The sequence below is a fragment of the Pelodiscus sinensis genome, chromosome 2 (genome assembly GCF_049634645.1).
Source record: "Pelodiscus sinensis isolate JC-2024 chromosome 2, ASM4963464v1, whole genome shotgun sequence".
Lineage (NCBI taxonomy): Eukaryota > Metazoa > Chordata > Testudines > Trionychidae > Pelodiscus > Pelodiscus sinensis.
In genome coordinates this window covers 171326737-171347203 of record NC_134712.1, presented here as the reverse complement: position 1 = coordinate 171347203, position 20467 = coordinate 171326737, and the positions used below count along the sequence as shown (strand labels likewise).

Here is a 20467-nt window from a genome sequence, read left to right as displayed (position 1 = left end):
ATTGGAGAGATTATCATAACCCAAAGGTTTAGAGGAATATAGCCATTTTTTCTGTCTTGCATTTTTTGCCTCAAGATTAGACGTTATCTAAGGGTAACATGTCTTGGCTTGTACTTTACTTCCATAATAAATATTTACTGCTCTGACATGAGAGTTTTTATTCTCTCTCAAACAACATATTTAGTTAATAGAATATTTTGTTTTGGCTTCTGGATACTAAATAGGCTATAAAGTTTGTGTAGTTGCATTGATCGTGGGAAGGTTTAATAGTATAAGCATAAAGATGTGAAATATGTAGAAAATTGGCATCAGAGTTTCAAGGGTGGATAACTGATAGTTGTAAAACTTACTGTTTGTGAATTTTCCAGATGAGACTTTTTAAAAACTAAGATTTTTGGTTTCTGTTTATGATAGTTTAAAGATCCATGGTTCATTTCAAGAAGTTAGGGGTATACTATAATGTCTTGGACTAAATTTTCCCACTTCACTTTAGTGGTGTCCTTTATCAGTTTCAGGATTAACTGTGCCTTTGATCTCTCCTCCCCTTTGTCTTTGGGGGCACTTTCTTACGCGAGGCTGGGCAAGAATTTGGTAAGTAGTCAAGGGCCACACTCTTCCATTATATTAATGGAAAAAATGCAGGGTCTGGGATAGAGATTGGGTGCAGAAGGGGTAGCGGGTTAAGGTGCAGGAGCAGGTGTGGAGTCTAGAAGGGAGCTTTGTGAAGGGGCAAAGGTTTGGGTCTATGAGGATGTGCAGGGTCCAGATGGAGCATGGGTACAGGAGAAGATTCTTACCTGGAAGAGAGGTATAGGGGTACAGGGTCGACAAGAGGGTTGTGACCTGGGACAAGAGTGCAGGAAGGGGTATAGGGTTTTGGTTTGTAATCTGAGGCAGGAGTTGGTTGTGACTTGGGGCAGGAGATTGGAATTCAAGAGAAAGTCCATGGTTGGTGAGGGGATGTGGATGCAGGAGAGGATTCTGACCTAGACGAGGAGTGGGGCGGGGTATACAGGGTTCAGGGAGAGGATTGTGAACTGAGCTGGGAGGAGTAAGGGGGTGCAGAGTGCTTGGTTTATGACGTGGGGCAGGAATTTGGGATATGGGAGGGGGTGCCGGGTCAGGGCCCAGACCAGAAGGTGCTTACCTTCTGCAGCTGCCAGTCAGCAACCCAGCAGGACCCTCAAGCAAGTTTTCTGCTTGCTGCATTCCCACACACTGCTCAAAGCAGCTGGTTGTGGGAGCCATGTGCATCTCTCTGTGCCATACACTCCAGGTGGGAAGGCCTCTGTGCGCTGGCTGCACTGCAAGCACATCTCAGCCATCTCCCATTGTCTGGTTTCCAGCCAATGGGAGCTGTGAAGTTGTGCTAGAGCAACACATAAAAGCCCCCCACAGGGGTAGTTTGGCAGGGCAGATTAGGTGCTCGGGCTGTATTTTTACCTGCTTCTGCTCTTTCGTTTGTAGGCACCCTAGCCATCACCTCTTTGTGGTGGAAACCTTGTGTTTCTCCTTTCAGACTGAGGCTTGCTTTCAGTCCTTCTGCACCTCATTTATGATTTGTTTTCCAGTAGGTCTAACTGGGGTCAGGCACGTGTGGTTAATACTTTTTCCTGGGGCTATAACATTGTACACTGATTACCATTCAGCCTTCTCAAAATAGACTGCATTTATTTTTTAGAGCAAAAGCATTAGAGAGAAAAACGTATACACAAATAAAAGTTTTCTGTGCATGCTAAAAGCTTACCAAAGGTTACCCATTAGCCTTGTGGGATCCTGGTAGGTGAAAGTCTTCCTGGCCCTTCCGCAAGGTTTAGGACCTTTGGGGAGAGTGTCCTGACCATTTACCACATGAGAGAGAAAGCTCTGTGTTCATTTAAATGTTTATTTACTAGCATTTAAAGTTCTTCCTACTTATTACTTTTACTTATCTCATTAGTATACAGATAAGCAAGTTACTGATTTGTTTTTGTGCCCCAGTTCTGTCATCTCTCCTTTATTCCTATTATTACAGCCCATGTTCCCCCCAATTTCTGACCCATCTTCTAGCTCAAAATCAAGTCAATATCTTAGTTATCTGTATACTATTGTGAGAAGGGTGGGCAATAAGCAGGCAGAACTTGAAATGCTAGTAAATAAACATAACTATGACCTAGCATCACAGAGTTGGTGGGATAGTATACATAACTTGAATATTGGTAAAGAAATGTAAAGCTTGCTCAGGAAGGATGGGGGGAAAAGAGAGGAGGTGTTGCGTTGTGTATTAAAATGTATACACTTGAACTGAGGTTGAGATAGAAATAGAACAGACTTGTTGAGAGTCCCTGGGTAAAATAAAAAGAGTAAAAAACAAGGGTGATGGAATAATATGGGGTCTACTACAAACCCACCTAATCAGGAAGAAGAGGTGGATGAAGCCTTTTTTTGAACAACAAAATCATCCAAAACATAGGACTTGGTAGAGATGAGGGACCTCAGCTATCCAGATATCTGTTTGGAAAATGACACAGCAGGGTACAGGCTATCCAATCAGTTTTTGGAATATATTGGAGCCGATTTTTTTCATTTCAGAAGGTGCAGAAAGCTACTAAAGGATAGTCTGTTTAGATTTGATTTTAACAAATAAGGAGGGAACTCACTGAGAATTTGAAAATGGAAGGCATCTTGAATGAAAGTGATTATGAAAGGATAGAGTTCATGATTCTGATGAATGGCAGGAGGGAGAACAGCAAAGTAAAGACACTGGATTTTAAAAAGACAGATGTTAGCTAATTCAGGGAGAAGGTAGGTAAGTACCAATAGAAGCAAGTCTAAGGCCAGGTCTATGCTGGTGGAGAAAAATTATGTAAGATACGCAATTCTAGGTATGACAATTGCATAGCTAGAGTTGACGTACCTTGATTCGATTTTTCTGGGATGGCCCCACAGCAGGAGGAGAAACGTTCCCATTGACTTTGCTTCCTATGAGGGAAGATTAAAAGAATTGGGTTTGTTTAGTCTGAAAAAAGAGAAGACTGAGAGGGGACATAACTTTCAGGTACCTAAAAGGTTGTTACAAGGAGGAGGGAGAAGAATTATTTTCCTTAACCTCTGATGATAGGACAAGAAGAAACGGTCTTAAATTGAAGCAAGGGAGGAGGTTTAGGTTGGACATTAGGAAAAACTTCCTAACTGTCACATTGGTTAAGCACTGGAATAAATTGACTAGGGAGGTTGTGGAATCTCCATAATTGGAGATTTTTAAGAACAGGTTAGATAAACACCTGTCAGAGATGGTCTAGATGGTGCTTGGTCCTGCCATGAATGCAAGGAACTAGACTTGATGACCTTGCAAGATTCCTTCCAGTTCTATGATTCTATAAGATACTGTATGTCATTGCAGTATCTGTCATAGGTTTATATTCATAGTGCCTGTGTAGTCTGTGAAGTACTTGGAGATTCTCCAGGATTTTGATGCATGTGATGTGCCACAATAATTTGAGAGAAAGACATAATGTAATATAATTATTGAAGTATTATGTTACAATATAAAGTAGGATTTATATTTCCTGATTCCCTTCAAAGGTGAAGGGAAACAGGACCCAGATGTAGCAAAGTAGAACAAATTTTGCTTTTAATGTTGAACAAATTCTGTATCCTTTTGATTTTGGCAAAATGATTGTGCATCCATGTGAACTAATAGGGCAACATGGAACAATTTATCCTGCTCAGAATTTCTCTGCCCTTCTGTGATTTGTACAATACAATGACTTCACTTCAGCAAGAAAGGGCTATTAAATTGAGTCTTACTTTCAAACTCTGTAAGTTACACCTTTCTATATTTGTTATTTCATATGTGATATTACATGAAAGATTGCTAAATAGCTGAATAGGTTAGTTTACTTTCAGGCTTGTTTCTTTTTGCACAAATGTTGAATTCTTGGCTGAATTTTTGACCAACAGTCTCAGTTCTTTCTCGACTGACAGCAGACAATTTCTTTCTTTGCTTTTAATGTTTGTAAGACATGAGAAAGCTTGTTCACAGAGGTAAGAAGTTGAAAACTGAAGTAAGATGTTCACTGCTTTTGCTGAGATTGCAGGATACTCTCTTCTTATTGAAATCCAAAACACATCAAGTGGCACATCATTGAATTTTATCTTCAAAGTTTGATCTCATTGTAGTTCAGTCAGTTGTTGTTCTTCTTGCAGACTGAATAAATTTTGTGAGAGCTCAACAAAAGGGTTCCTAACCCAGTCATACATTTCTGATGACAAAGAAGAAAGTATTGGTCAAGCTTTTCTGTCAGTGATTCCAAATGACTGGTAATTAATGGGATGACTTCTTTATAGTCTGACTCTGAAACTGAAGTAGGAGTGGAAACATTTCAATATTTCCACTTGAAAGGTGTCTTTTTCCAAACCTTGAGTTTATTCTTGCATGCAAGAAGTTTTTCTGTGGAAGTTAGAATGTTTTCTTTTGGGCTGTGCATGGTGGTGTTCAAGGTGTTTAAGTGCTGATAAGTATCTGCTAAGAAGGCTAGTGTCAGCAGCCATTTTGTATCTTCAAGAAAGTCAGAAAAACTGGCTTTATTATCTTTGAAGAAAAGCAGTAGTTCTTCTCACAGCTCAAATACCCTTGTTAAAACTTTCCCTCTTGAAAGCCATCTAACATTGGTGTGTAGAAGGAGACTTACATGGTCTTTTTGCATATTTTCACACAGCTTTGCAAACATGCGTGACTTAAGAGGGCGCTGCTTTATAAAATTGACCATATTCACAGCTACATCAAGGACTTGTTTTAAATCCTCCCCAGTAGTTTTTGAAACAAGAACTTCCTGGTGGAAGAAGCAGTGGGTCATTATGACATCAGGGTTTTTTTCTTTGATGAGTGTAACAAAGCCTTTTATTGAGCCGATCATTGAGGGGGCACCATCAGTGCAAATTCCAATACACTGGCTCCATGACAAACTACAGGATTCCAAATAAGAAGAAAAGATATTGAAAATGTCTTGACCTTTGGTCGTTTCTGGCAGCTCTTTACATCAACAAAAATTTTCCATTATTTCACCTTGTTTTCAAATCGTACGAATGCCAACAGCTGAGCTTTACTTGTTATGTCTGTTGACTCGTCGACTTGGAGAGCAGTTAGTATTTTTTAGTATTTCAGACAGGACAGCTTCAATGTCGTGTGACATGTCATCCACACGCCTACTAACAGTATTATTAGGAACAGGAACTTTGTCAATTTCACTTTCAGCCTCTTACCTGTCATTGTACTCACTATTATTTTACAAGCAGGCATTATTAGGCTTTCAGCAATAGTGTGACTTTTCATTTTTTGTGCAACTAGCTCAGCTACTAAATAGCTTGCTTCTTGAGCCTTTTCACTGATAAAAACTTTACGTTATTTTCCTTGTGAATCCAAAAGTCGTTGAAAGTAATCAACTGTTTTATTTGACAAGTGGCCATGATTAGTAATGAAGTGTCGATTTAACTTGGCTGGGGCCATAGCTCTGTGCGTGTGTGTATGTGTGTGTGAGTTTTTTCTCAAAACAATGCACAATGGAACAGGGCAATTTTTGTCTCCAGTCCACGTAAAACCCATGGCCTAGTAACTGTCATTGTAAGGTGAATTTTTTTTAATATCGGTCACTTCTCTTCCTGTTTCACTCGTATTTGGGTCTGATAATTTTGATTAATGTTCACTGTCCTCTCCTTCACTGACATGCCTTCTTTTCATATACTTCCACATTTTTTAAATTTTCAACGGCCGTATGAAAATACTGTTACGTAACTGAGGTTTTAGATACACGAAAACAACCACAGTTTCAGTTAAAGCGTTAATTACAAAACTGTGCAAAGACTACAGATCAACAAAATAGTGAACGACCGTAACATGCACTAGAAAAGACTAGAAACGCGGAGAATTCTGGGAAGCAGAAGGGCAGGCACAATACAACTAAATATAACCTTAGATACAAATTGACCAAAACAAAGAGGCAGTTGGTAGCGTACGAAGATTACTCCAGTATTGCTAATTGCCAGACAAAAGTTCCTGCAATATTTCGAGGAATATTATGTTCGCGGTATTACAAATTTTTATTTATTCCACAATTTCTTGTGGAACCCCTGACGATGGTCTGCGGAACCCCAGGGTTCCACGGAACCCTGGTTGGGGAAACACTGCTCTAAGCTTTGTGGCAGCACAGCTTCACAGGTGATCTATCAGCCCCACTCAGTCAGAGGCTCAGGGCTCTGTGCAGGGAGCCGACTGACTGGGTGGGGCTGATTGATCACCTGTGAAGCTATGCTATCGCACAGCTTAGAGGGAACACTGTTGTAGCCTGGGAAAGAGTTTTGTGAAATTTATGGATGGATAAGGCTTGCCAATCTGATCAGAGTAGATCTAAATTCGTCCTCTGTCCCAGATTACAATTCTGTGGAACCACACAGCTCCTCCTCTTGAGGGTCAATAGGTGATGGATACCAACAACACCTCAACTCAGGGAATGAAATAGAAAACAGTTTTATTGCTAATGGGATAACGATTATGATCATCACAGCAAACACTACAGTAAGAACACAAATCACTTGAATTCCTTCCTAAGATGTCATTAACCCAATCCCAAACTTATCTAAGTATATCAAAGTAATGATGATAATAATAGTAATAATAATAATTCCTACACACACAAGGAGCCCAAGGTTGGATGGAGAAGGGTGGCTTTCCTTCACCTGGAGACCTGCGAGCAAGTGTTAGTAGGATTCCTAAAAGCAGACTTAAACAAGAAAAGGAAAGAAGCCATTACAAAAGAGAGGAATAGAAATAAGTCCTTAGTTTCTCTAACCTTGTATTTACGCAAACCGGGATGGACTGCTCTCTTTCCCCGAAGCATTAGATTGCAGCCCCAATCTCTCTAATCTCTAGGCCTAAATACCCCTTTTGGGTGCCAAAGCATACCGGATATACCACCCCTTTTCCATAACTGAGCCAATTATTGCCAATTGCCAGATAAATATTCCCGCAATATTTCAAGGAATATTTGGAATTGTTCACGGTATTTCAAAATTTTTATTTATTTATTCCATGATTTCTTGTGGAATCCCTGATGATGATCTGCAGAACCCCAGGGTTTACACTGTGCGGTTTACACTGGCCCTTTTGCACAAAAGTCTTACGGAAAATACTTTTGCCCAAACGGGAGCAGCATAGTATTTCCGGAAAAGCACTGACGATCTTACATGAGATCGTCAGTGCTTTTCCAGTATTTCAAGCGGCCAGTGTAGACAGCTGGCAAGTTTTTCCGCAAAATCAGATGATTTTGTGGAAAAACTTGCCAGTCTAGACACAGCCCCTGTGTGTTAAGAGTAAGATAATAGTAACATTTTTTTACTGTTTTTTATTCCTGGTGGATCTGTGTAGCCAACAAAGAGAGTCAATTGAATGTTTGACTCAATTCCTTATGCATCAGGAACAGGGTTGTTTACTAAGGTTGTGTTTACACAGGCATATGTAAAGTGCTGGCACAGCACAACAGTGAAAATGCTATTGGGTGTCCATGCTGTCAGCTATCAGTGTAGAAGCACGACCACACTTGCAGCAGCTTTTGGAGCGGTGCACTTTGAGCAGCTATCCCACAGATCACCTCTTCCTCTTCTGCTGCAGAGGCTTGTGGAAAGGTGGAGCACAGGCTCAGAGCATCCTGGGTCCTGTCCCAATGCCCTGTGGTACGTCACTTCGCATCCCAGCAACCCCTGTACTTCCATTCACAGTTGGTGCCGTCTTTCAGTTACTTTTGCGTTGTGCGTTGTGCCTCCTTGGTCTGTGGTAATGGATCCCCAGCTGTTGACAAAAATGCTGATAGGTCTCACTAACATGTTATGAATGGCAGTCGAATTATTCCTGAATTGCCTGAGGATGAATCCATGGATTGTACGAATGACACAATATTTCTTGAGGCATTCATGGAGATGCTGACCACAGTAGAGATGTCAGTCAGTGTTCCTGCTAAGATTTTCCAACCATGAGTGGATGAGTTTAGGCTTGTGCACCAATATTGAAGTCATGTGCGCTGGTTTGGATGTGTGCCACTGTGCACCCACTTTATTAACACACCTACATTCCCAGCGACTGGAGGAGACCCCACCCCCTCCTGCCATGCAGTAGGTCCAATTCCTGGCCACCGGAGCATACACCCTCCTCTGCTGCCATGTGGCAGGTCCTGTTCCTGGCCTCAGCTGCCAGAACAGGCCCTGGACCCCGCGCTATGTATCAGCCCTGGCCACGGGAGCAGGCTTCTTCCCCTCCCCCATGCCCCATCACGTGGCCATGGCAGGTCCTAGCCCCCTGCCCCAGCAGCTCACTCATCATGCTGTCTCAGCTGGCCCTGCCTGCTGCATGAGTGTTGCTGCGTGGCTCTCCAGAGGAGGTAGGTGAGGAAGAATTTTTTAGTGCACGGCTGCGCAGGTGAACACAGCTGGAATTATGATGCCAGTGTTTAAACAGTAAGCATCACCCTTACTGGTGATGCTTACCAGTTAACTAGTGGCCTGGGTGGAGGTGGGGCTGCTCCACCTAGCTGGCCAACCACATTCTGCCACAAGTTGGGAGTTGGTGCAGCGGGTCTGTGCTGCAAGCTGGGGGTACTCCAGTGCAGTTGGGCCCACTATACTGTGCCTGAAGCAGTGCAGGGATTCATGGGATGCATATTCCAATTCTGGTACCAGACCATCTAACCTTTGAGTATATTAACTGCAAGTGGTTTTTCTCCATGGATCTACAGGTGCTTGTGGATGACCATGGGCATTTCACGTGCATTAATGCAGGCTGGTCTGGAAAGATGCACGACACTCGCATCTTTCAGAACATTGGCCTGTTCAGAAAGCTGCAAGCAGTGACTTTCTTCTCAGACCAGAAGATCACCACCATGAGGAAATGAAAATGCCCATTGTCATCCTTGAAGATACTGCCTGCCCTTCAGTGATATGACTCATAAAGCCACACATGGGGAGCACTGTCAGCAGCAAGGTGTAGTTCAATAACAGGCTGAGTATGTGCAGAATGACTGTGGAGTGTGTTTTTGACTGTTTGAAAGCCCGCTGGTTGTGTTTGTATGGGAAATTGGACCTGACCAATTATAACATCCCTATGGTTATCACATCCCTATGGTTATCACCAGGGCTTGCCAAGCGGCAGTGAGCCCTGCTCGCCAGCTGTGCAGTTCTGCACTCTGCACATGCTCTTCTGGGTTGTAATCTACTTACCATGGGCGAGTAGATTACATTATTTGTCGAGCCCTGGTTATCACCATGTGATGTACCCTCAATAATATTTGTGAAGAGAGGGATGAATGCTTCGCTCAGAGCTGGACTGCTGAGGCTCTGTGCCTAGAAGCAGAGTTTAAATAGCCTGAGAACAGGGCTATTAAAGGAACACGGTTCAGGACTGTAAGGACTGAGGATGCCTTGAGGTAGCAATCTATTGCTGACAGTCAGTAAAAATTGTTGCTGGGAGTGTGGTGGCTCCATTGCTAGGGGATTACTCTGATTGGTCCATGCGCTGCACTTAGCTTTATAGTAACCATAGCTTTGCTGGGGTACGCTTGCTTGTTTGCTTGCTTTCATGTAATGGAATAAAGATTGCTTTGAAACATAAGAATTTCCTTTATTAAACAAGGTAAAAGTAGGACACCTGTGAAGCATTAAACATCTACACTTTGTGGGAGGGAGGGGAGAGGAAAGAATTGAGGCGGGCCCAGACAGTTTCAGAGATTTGTTTATGTCCATGTTTCATATGCAGTTCTGCTGTTTGATGTGCTGTGCCTGGAGGGCTGCCACTCATCACAGCTAAACTGCATGTGGATTGGAGCATTGAGAGCCTCTGGGAGTCTGCATGGGTGGAGGTTGAGTGGGCAGATGGGGAGCGTGGCAGATTTTGCCCGGGGAGGGGGTGGCAGACTGCATTTGCTGTCATGTGGCGGGAGGGGGAGAGAAATGTGCAAAACAGTCTTGAGACACTGGCTGCAGGGAAGGCTGTTAATGCAGCTGCTCCATCTGAAGTGCAAGCAGTGCCTGCAGCATGTCTGCTTGCCTCTCCATAATGATTAGGAGACGCTCGATGTTCTCCTTCCACTCTCTCCTCTTGCCGTCCCTCTGCTCTTTTGATTCTTTCTGTTCACTGAGTGCCTCAGTATGTCACACACAAACTCCCCCTGGGTTCTTCAGGGGGGGCGTTTTCTTGCCTATCAGAGTCTCTCCGCAGGCAATATTACTTCAGATTGGCATGCCAGCATCAGCTCTGTCAAGGCATAAACACAGGGTCCATTGTTAAGACACAGCACCACCCCAGCCCCTTGTAGTGAGGTCTCATAAAATACAGGAACCCCGCAACAGTGATTTCACCACAGGTGTAGGGGAATTCCTTGGTGCAGGGCCATACTATTTAATCTGGGTATGTGTGACTTGGGGAGAGCACTGTGCGGGCAATCGTTAGTGATGGCCACTCAATTTCCACAGGTAGTGTTAAGCCTGGAAGACATTTCATTGTTTAGGGTAGGGAAGCAAAGGAGGGTCCTTTACTCGTCTGTAGGTTCTGTCCAGGCCCATATGTGGCTTTACGAAGTGAGCTATGGTTCCTTCCCCTCCCCCCCCCCCGCCTCCAATGGCACAGTGGTGAGGGAATGTCAGTGTTCATGGGACAAGGAGCACAGTAGTGTTGCTAGCAAATTTACGCATGTGCCTGGCCCACAGCTGCATGACACTTTTGATGAGCTCTGAGACACATTACTGTGAAGTAAGAGATTGCATCAATGCCCTGCTCCACATCTGAGCAGCCCTGTGTTGTTATCAACAACATACAGAACCAACCAACCCCTGGAAAGATGTGCTGAGAGTACTCCATGCATCGCTGTGCAAACAGGAAGAGGAATTTAAAAAAGAATGTGCGGAATGGGTCTCAGGGTTGGTCACCTGAGGGAATGGCTGTAGAGTTCAAACAGATGATCAGAAAGGCAAGAACAGGCATTGTGGGATGATTGCTGGAGGGTACTAATTAGGGAAGTTAGCTATTGGGTAATTGAATAGTTGAGTAACTGCATTGATTCTTAGTGGTTACTTGACTATTCTATAGTCCCCGGGGATGGGGATGAAAGCCAGTGTGCTCCAGCCCCACTTCTGGGGAGCCCCCTGCAACCTTGCACTGCTGCCTTTATCAGAAGCATGCCAGGTGGGAGCCAGTCCACAAGGGAAGCCAGTTTAAATACCAGCTCCCTGCACAGACTGGCTGCCTGCTGTCCTGTGCTGCTACCACTGATTCAGAGGCAGCAGCGTAGGATAGCAGCAGCCCCTATCTGGTGCGGGGTCTGAGCTCTCTGCAGACAAGCTACAGTGGGGAGGCAGCAGGGCAAGGGGGCAGGAAGCATCACGAAGCCAATGCTGGGGGGAGCCAGCTTTTAAGCCAGCCCCTTCCCCCCGTACCAGCTCCTGCTCCCCCCCCTTGCAGCCTCTGATATTGGCCTGCATATTTATTACTGTTGACAGAGAATGAGTGAGAAGAAAGAAGACAACCTGACTCAGTTTGCTGGGCTGGCTGTTGTAAATGAAACCTATGCAAATCATTCAATGCCACTTTTACAGACACACATTTCAGAGAGAACCTTTTAACTCTCAAATATGTCTCTAAAGTAGGCAAGTGTTATTTCTTTTAATATTATACTAAATCCTGGCTTCAGGTTTGTTTGTTTTTTAAATAAGAGATTATTTGAAATGAGGAAAGTCAATTTCTTGTTCTCACTGCCCTAAGGTCTTATTTTCAAAATGTGTAATAAATTGTCTCTTGCCTCTATCTTGCCTCCATCCATCTCTAACGTTTAATTTAAACACACAAAAATCTCAAGTTTGTGAGAAAAAATTAAAGTATAAAACCTGAAATCTGCTACTTTAAATAAGGATGTATCCTTAAGATAAAAACTCAGAATCTATGAGCATAATTTAAATATTACTTTTGAAATCATTGTCTAGGTTCTGTATTGCACTCTGTAAGCATAATGATCTCAACTGATACATTGTAGAATAGGTCTTTTGACAACATTTTTTGATTCTGCTTTTGCTATAACCTTTATAGTTAACATTTTAAAAAATTGATATAAAAATGATAAACTGTAGAGATACTATCTGTATTTTTTTTAAATAACAGGTACCAAGTGCTGGCATTTGCAACAGATGCTGATGAAAGAAATGAGACAGAGCAGCAAAAACTAAGCTCTGGAAAGAGGCTTGTTGTAAGACTTGTTTATTTTACATACTTATATACTGCAGGGTATAGTTTATTAGAAAGAGAGAAGACTGACAGATAGTGACAAAACAGTGTTTTAAAGTTGTTTAGGTCCCAATCCAAATGTAATAAGTCTTTTCACTATTTTAACTTCTGTATATTCCAGACTTGAATACGCTTGGATTAGGACCTAAATATTCCCTACATTCTCTGTTTTAAGAAAGGAGAAATTAACTTGACAGGATTCATTTTAATCTCAATCAAGACAGAATGTGTTGAAATGTGTGTAAATGAAACTTTGCCTAAATTTTAAATTGAAAGGTTTCTTTTAAAGACTTGTTTGTTAGATTTCTAAAATGCTCCCTGTTACAGTTGAGCACGCATGCATGTTGCTAAATGAAACACTATTTCTGCAGGAAAAAGACATGTTCCTAATAGCCAGCTTGTCCATCTCCCAGAGCCCAACTTTGCAGTGTCAAACCTGAGGAATTAATGTTTTACATTGTGCCTTAAGTCTAAGATACTCAGGTCATTTCAGACTAGTTGTGAAAAGCATTCCCTGCCTCATTGGTATCACACTGATAACTGTTTGATCATTTAAGATACTTCAGAAAATACTAGCTGAAGTAGTTCAGTTTACTTCATCTTCCATTGTGGCACACCGGGAGAGAAGTGGACTCTGAAAGAGCCAGAACTCAAATGTTTCTCTACTATATACATTAAAGTCAATAATTTGAATTATTCATGGAAGGAACTAGAGAAGCATCTGTTGAATAACAAGTCTCTGTTCCTGTTGACTAACACCATTAAGTAAGTGATGACTGTATCCTGTAATGTGTGGCATCAAAGATCAGTCTTCAAATGTAACCCCACTTGGAGTGTGTAGTGAACAGGAGTGCTGACCAGCCCCCAGTGACTAAGAGGTTAACTCAGATAGCTAGCAAAGGTTTTGGCCAGGGAGCCGGGAGAACCAATTGAGATAGAAGGTTGAAATTTGAATTGGATATAGGTTCCCTTCCTGCTTTCTTTGTGTGGGAGAGAGAAACCAGGAGTTGAGAGACAGAACCCAGGCAGGACTACCATGCCCCCATGGAATTCCAGGCAAGGGAGTAGACTGAACAAAGAGAAGATTAGAAGTAAGTAACAGAGAAAAGTGAATCTAGTCGCGTTTCAGGGTAATTTTTCTTCATTTTGTGGTTTGGTTTGAACTGCTCTGTGTGATTCTATGCCTCTCCTCTCCCTTTACCACCTAAGTATTGTGCCAGAGATTTTTCTCTGTTTTAATTTGTTTTCCTTAGTTGCTCTATAACATTAAGCAACCAAGTATGCTTTATCAAGGTTATCATTTGTTTTGTAATAAAAATCACTTCTTTTAAGGTGATGATTTGATTCTTGTGTCTTGGAAAGTCTATTTGTGTGTATCTGCATACCTCTGACTCAGGGGTGAGCTTACCAGAGACTGCATCTTACCAGAGACTACAGCTTGTTTTTTCTCTTTTAGTTTTTCAGGCTCTTTTGGGTCAGAAGACCCATCTTAAGTGTTCACCACCTGTTTTAGGGATAAAAAGCACTTGATGGTGGCAGCAAATTCCCCAAAATCTGTGTATTGTGATTCTGGGGGGAAGTTTTTGATAACCAATGTCTGTAGAGGCAAAGTTGTTTTTTCTTTTGAGCTCTTTGCGGGCCTTTATCTTCTTCACTCTGAATGCCAGAATAGGGAACAGCCCTGACAGTGCATTACAATACACTTTACCATAAATAATACCAGCTGATATTGTATCCACAGTAGGGAAAAATGCATGACTAATGCAGTTGATTCTGCCTATGAAAATAAAATGAAAGAATATTATGTCCAGGTTGCTGAATATGTCTCTAGGAATGCAGAGAAAAATACAAGTTGTCCTTTTTTTGGGGGGGGGGGGAAGGGTCTCCAGAACTCTAAAACATGCTGAAAAAGGAATAATTACCAACAGTTCCAAACCTTGTCTACTCAACAGCTGGTGGTGTAGTTACATTGGACAAGGACATGAGGGATTTGCATCTTTAAATTAAGAACAAATAATGCTAAGATTGAACTGGTCTCATAAATTCAAATCCTTGCGTGCTCTTGCATAGGACTTGAAGTACAGCTACAGTAATTGTTGAAATAGGGCTATTCTTGAGGGCCGAAAAAAGCTGTGAACTACACTGTGAGTGTTCAAAAAGACTTTTGTAACTAGGGATAAGAGAGATTAACAGGTGATGAGTACCAGTTCCAGTTAACCTATGGGTGGGCTGCAGGCAGGGGTTGCTCTGGGCCTCTGGAGCCATGGGCTGCTCCAGCCCAGCTTCTCCCCTTAATTGGTTAAATGTGAAGTAAACTTCCATGTTAACCATCTAACCAATTACATGAGACTTTACATCCCAATTTGTAAATATCCCCAACCTTTGATTGATGCCCCATCTCCTTGTTGGTATTTGGTAGAGCTTTCTGAAAGATTATGAATTCACCTGTGATTCCACTGTAAGCATGTCTTTGTGGATCACAACTGAGAACACCAAATTCATGTCACACTATTCAGAATTACGTAAAACATACCCCAAAATGCTGGTGTAATGCTGGTTACGTTACCTTAAAATATACCAAACCAGCCAAAAAAGTAAACTTCTGACTCACCACACGGGTTAACAAGAAGTTATAAAAGTTGTTCCTGAGGCATTCCAGTCTTTGTATGAACCCCCCCCCCCTCCAATTATCGGGTTCAAAGATGAGTGGTTCTTTACAATCAGCCTCATCAAATAGAATCTTCTGATCTCAAAGGACCAGCCACACACACAATATAAGTCAGATCTTGTCAAAAAATCATGCTGTTGCCAGTCCTTTAGTATCTAAAATATAGAAGTTTATAAAAGTAAAGAAAGGCAAGAGTTAAAATTGGGTTAAAGAATCAAATACATGCAGTAATTGCAAAGTTCTTGGTTGAGGCGTGGAACAATGATGGAAATAACTGCTAGCATAAGTCAAGTCTCTGGTTGCTTCCAAATTATTGAAAGGACCTCAGTTGCTTTATTAGAATGCTCCCATAGTCCAGAAGTTTGATCAGGAAAAAGGCTGGAGCAGGAAAGAGGCAAAATGGAGATTGTTTTTCAGGGCCTTATATAGGTGTGGAGGGAAATTCATTATTTCAAACAAAACCCTCAGCACTAGTGGAAAATCACAAGGGTAAGATGGAGTCACGTGCAAATCATATATCCACGCCTGGTTTTGCTTAGTCTCGGTAGAGGCCATTCTTCATGGGAGAGTCCAGCTGGAAGTTTCTTCATGGGTGAATCCATTTAGTGTAGATGGGCTCTTCCATAGTGTGCTAAGTGTTCCTTGATGAGCCCCTGAGTTTGAATGGTCCCTCCAAGATGTGCTGACTAAATACCTTGTAGGTGTTATCCCATGAGCAAATATTTGAAATACAAGTATAAAGCCAATACTCATAACTTCAAATACAAAAATGATACTTGCATACAAGTAGCATAATCATATTCAGAAAATATTTTTATAGATGTTTTACTTGCCACATTCTGTACAAGATTTGTTGCAACAGTGATTGCAACAATGATCTGTATGGTCATATTTTAATCGGATAATGTCACACCCACTACCAGTATGTTGAAATGTGTATTGAATGAAGTGTATTATACACATAACACACAATTTAACAAAAAGGGAGTATAAATTTAAATTAGACACTAAACTTGTAAAAGTAATTGAAGGATATATGAGGGGAATATCAGATAATTCTTGGTTGTAATCTTAATGGAAATATGAATCTATTAAATTAGCCAATGAAGGTACTAGAATCACCAGAGCAAAAATTTTAAAAAATCAAACACTTTTTATGGAATCTTTGTTACCGATGCAATATGATGGGTACCTGATCCCAAGAAAGAAAGAATGTGCTGAAAAGTAGATGTTGAAACATAAATGCTCTATAATCATATTTATTGTTCAAAAATAAAAACGCATATTGTCCAAAATGAAAAAAAGCTTTGAAATCTGGAAATCAAACAACACAAACATTTTTACTTTACTACTAACTAAAGTCTACCACCTTCTTTGCATCTGCCCTTAGATAACGGTTTATTTTATTTTTATTTTTAGCATTTTAAAATGGAAGACAAGGGTTTTTGCCTCAGCTCTACCAGTATGTTTGTCAAGGAGGTCATTCCTCAGTGTTTTGTAATCAGAGGTGGACAGTTGCGTAGCAAAGCTGTGAAATACAGGGATGGATGAACTGATAATTTTATCGGTTTTAGAAGCCCAGCTCTCCTGTTTAAACCAGCTTGACATCAGTCAAGTGTTTGTTTAGCACATTTGGATTGATTTGGTTATAACTTTGCACAGGAGTTAATAAGCAAGTACATGAAACTTACCGTTATCTAAGGGCAGATGCAAAGGAGGTGGTAGACTTTAGTTAGTAGTATATTAATCTTTGTGTTGTTTGATTTCCAGTTTTCAAAGTTTTTTTTCATTTTGGACAATACGCGTTTTTATTTGTGTACAATAAATATGATTATAGAGTGAATTGCATATCATGTGTTTATGATTTATTTCATAAAGTATTTGTTGATGTTTTCTTCTCCTCCTCCCAAGTGTTTTCTTTTTTGAATTCAGGAAGTTACAAAATTCCTGAAAAGAATATGCATCTAAAATATAAAACGTTTTATCTCCCTTCCCACCACCCCTCCAAAAAAAACCCCCAACCCTCCCCTGATTTTTGTGTTTTCACTTACGTTGCTAAAAATTCATTTGGTTTGATGTAGACTGAATTTGCTTCTTAAGTTCTTTTACACAAATAGCTGTTAACTGAACTTTGGTTATGATTTCTCTTTTGAAGATGGATTGGGTTTTAAACATTGGAGAACAAGCATTGGATGTATGCGTGGTGTCCTTTAATCAGACCTCCTCAGTTTTTGTGCTTGGTGAGAGAAATTTCTTTTGCCTTAAGGATAACGGTCAAATTCGATTCATGAAAAAACTTGATTGCAGTCCAAGTTGCTTCCTTCCTTATTGTTCAGGTTTGTAAAAGAATAATTCATCTTAAAATCTTTTAAGTAGTTACATTTAAAATTAATATTTTTTTTCATTAGGAAGATACCTTCTTTTAAAAATATTGTGGATTAATATAAAAGCGTGTGTAGAATTCAAATTGTACCCTACGTTTTGTATCTGAAGTGGATATTTTTTCCAAGAACAGAAAGAATAAAGTATTTTAAAATGTGGGTTCTATTTGCTTTTTTTCTTGAAAGTTACTGACAGAAAAATAAAAAGAACAAGATCTTGCCTGGATTCACGTTTAAGGCATGTAAGGTAGGGGTAGAAGAGAGAGCAAGTCCATAGAGATTCAGGTATTCAGGCTCATTGTATGATACCTAAGTGCAGCTGAGATTGATTAATTTTTCAAGGCTTCAAATGCAGCAAGAACTCAAGGAAGTCAGGGGTCTTGTAAGGACAATTAGAAAAAGACCAGAATTAAGAATCTATAGTACCATTTTGGTACCAGACTAGCACAGAATAAGTTTTAACATCTTCATATATAGATTAGTTAATTTAATTTTTGCAACAGTCATTTATATTTTACTTTCTATAATTTTTTGTTTAAGCATGTGATAGTCTGATTGAAATTACTTAACCGATGGGTATGTCGTGCCATGTGTGTCCAAGTGCACTCATGGTGGTGATGACAAATCCATTATATTTTACTTTTGGGCATTCTAGGGCTTGTAGTACTAACGTGTATGACTGGTAGTTTCTTCTGGAAGTCACTGAAGTGCATCCAGCATTTTTTCCTTTGACTTTCTTTCTGTCTTTGTCTTTCTCCCTTTTTTTGTAATTGGTGTTCATGATTAATCACATATATTTTTGGTATTGTCTATGTAATTACCTTGATTATCTTTTTGACAGCTTAATAGTCTATAAATTAAAAGGAAAAAAATCTGTTCACAGATATGCAATAGTGACTTATCCATCTCTTCCCATTTCCCTCTCCTAGGAAAGGGAAAATAATGTGAACCTGTAAGGAAAACACTTGCTCATGAAAACATCTGTGTTCTTAAGACTGTTTTTATGTTTTTAACAGTGTCTGAAGGAACAATAAACACTCTGGTTGGAAACCATAATAACATGTTGCATGTTTATCAGGATGTGACATTGAAGTGGGCCACTCAGCTTCCCCATATTCCTGTAGCAGTTAAAGTGGGCAATTTACAGTAAGTAACTTTATGAAAGTTTTTCATTTTTTACGATTTATTTCTAGCCCCCCCCCCTAAAAAAAACCCACCCCAAACCCTCTACAGGTGCTAATAAATATTTCTATAGCATTTAACAAAAAAGGGAGTTTATAAAAGGAAAAATATAGCCTTTGGGTATGTTGTATGGTATTTTCACTGGACTAATTTATGCGGCCGGTGACTCTGATAAATTTGGAATATTTTTGTTCAAGTATTAGTATTAGTTTGGTTTTATATTGATATAAATAAACACAAAACTTGGCCTCTGTTTCTGGCAAAATAATTTATTTTGTGAAAGAATGATAGATCGGTCAAAGATTTCAAGAGAGTACTTTGGTCTAGTGCTATGTTCTCTGAGGGTAGTCTACACTACACGGCTATTTTGAAGGTATTCCAAAATAGCTACCCTGCATCTACACAAGCCAACCGGTATTTCAAATTTTTCAAAAAATAACCGGTGTGCTATTTTGAAATTTGGCGCTATGTAGATGTGCCAAATTTCAAAATAAGTTATTTCAAAATAGATTTGAAATAAGATACGCAATTTCCGTAGTGCAAATTGTGTATCTTATTTTGAGTTTAGGGTGCTGTGTAGACACACCTTGAGAGAAGACAGTAGGGAGTCTCTATGGGAATTTATTCATCATTAGTCTTGTTACAGCTGAATTTTAGAGGTCTTGTGAAATTATTATTATATTCTAAAGGTGGTTTCTAAATTAATTTAGTAATCTGTTTAAATTCTTTAAATTTACATTCATAGCACAGAAAGAAACTATGATAGTATTGCATGTATTTGTTCCCTGTCACTGGCACACAGCAAACACAAGAAAAGGGGAAATTGTTGAGTTCCTTATTTCTTGACTTATAGGTTGCATTTTTCACAAGTGCAGAGGCTCATAATCAAGGGAAAATGCAAAGCCTGACTAAGTAGTTTCCTCATTAAGATTGATTTTAGGACTAGAAATCTGTGAAGAGGGCTGCAAAAGTTTTTTAATCCATGGTTACGTAAGGATTTTTGCTATTTTTTGTCTTTCATGAATTTTGAACCCTCAAGATTTTGCTTTTAGTGAATTTTTGAGGAATCGCTTTTTCAGATTACAAGTATACTTTCACATCAATATTTTACGATTTTACATATTCAAAATGTCAGTGCCTGTCATTTTACTCAATATTGTTTTATGGAAAAAATAGAAAGGTATAGAGCAGCAATCACCCATTTATAATATATACAATATATACATAGATATGAGAACATTCACTTGAGTACATGAGTTCAGACAGAGGTGGGAGAAATAAGAGGCATATATGCACGTTGATTTCACCTTCAGAAGCAGCATAGGATCTGTATGAGGATCTCTATCATGTGGTTGGGTGGTTAATGGATGTAACTGAAACTTTGAAGTTTAAGGATGCCCAATGGCTTACCAAATCTTTTCTTTAAGTGGAAACAGGAAGTGGTCCAAATTAAAATTGACTTTCATTGCTTTGGAGCTGTTCTCAGAATGACTAGGCACTGGAGGATCCAGAGTAAACCCTAAATTATGAGAAATTCTGATTACTCAGCAGAGCTACAGATGATTCAGTGTCCTTTGAGGGAGGCAGTTGGCCAGGATATCACGTCTGCTACTCCCATTACTGCCCTTACACCAGGAGTGTCTCATCTTCCTTTCCTTTACTGTCCATATAATACAGAAATATCCCAAGAGTGAATCCAGTCTGGATTAAGCCTGTTTGTTTAAAACATAATTTTAAGAAACTTATAAGGAACAGTTCAAGGCTAATAACAAAATGGAGGTTACTTTTCCCACCACCATTCCATGGCATATCCAAATTATTACTTCTACTGTGATGACCAGTAGAAGTAATAAATAATCCACCTCACTCCAACATTTCTCATAGTTGAGATACACAAGTAAAACATTCTGTAAGCCACAAGTAGTCCATGTGTACACACAC

The 20467-nt window shown here is 40.2% G+C and overlaps 1 protein-coding gene across 8 annotated transcripts in view; it reads left to right on the top strand.

Moving 5' to 3' along the window:
• The window catches only part of BBS9 (Bardet-Biedl syndrome 9), a 513046-nt gene that overhangs the window by 71532 nt on the left and 421047 nt on the right, over nucleotides 1-20467 (top strand). For all 8 annotated transcript variants that reach the window (XM_075921764.1, XM_075921758.1, XM_075921760.1 and 5 more), the window contains 3 exons: nucleotides 12173-12257; nucleotides 17119-17299; nucleotides 18361-18490. In XM_075921764.1, the coding sequence (XP_075777879.1) occupies nucleotides 12173-12257; nucleotides 17119-17299; nucleotides 18361-18490 (396 nt within the window). The remainder of the gene's footprint in view (nucleotides 1-12172; nucleotides 12258-17118; nucleotides 17300-18360; nucleotides 18491-20467) is intronic.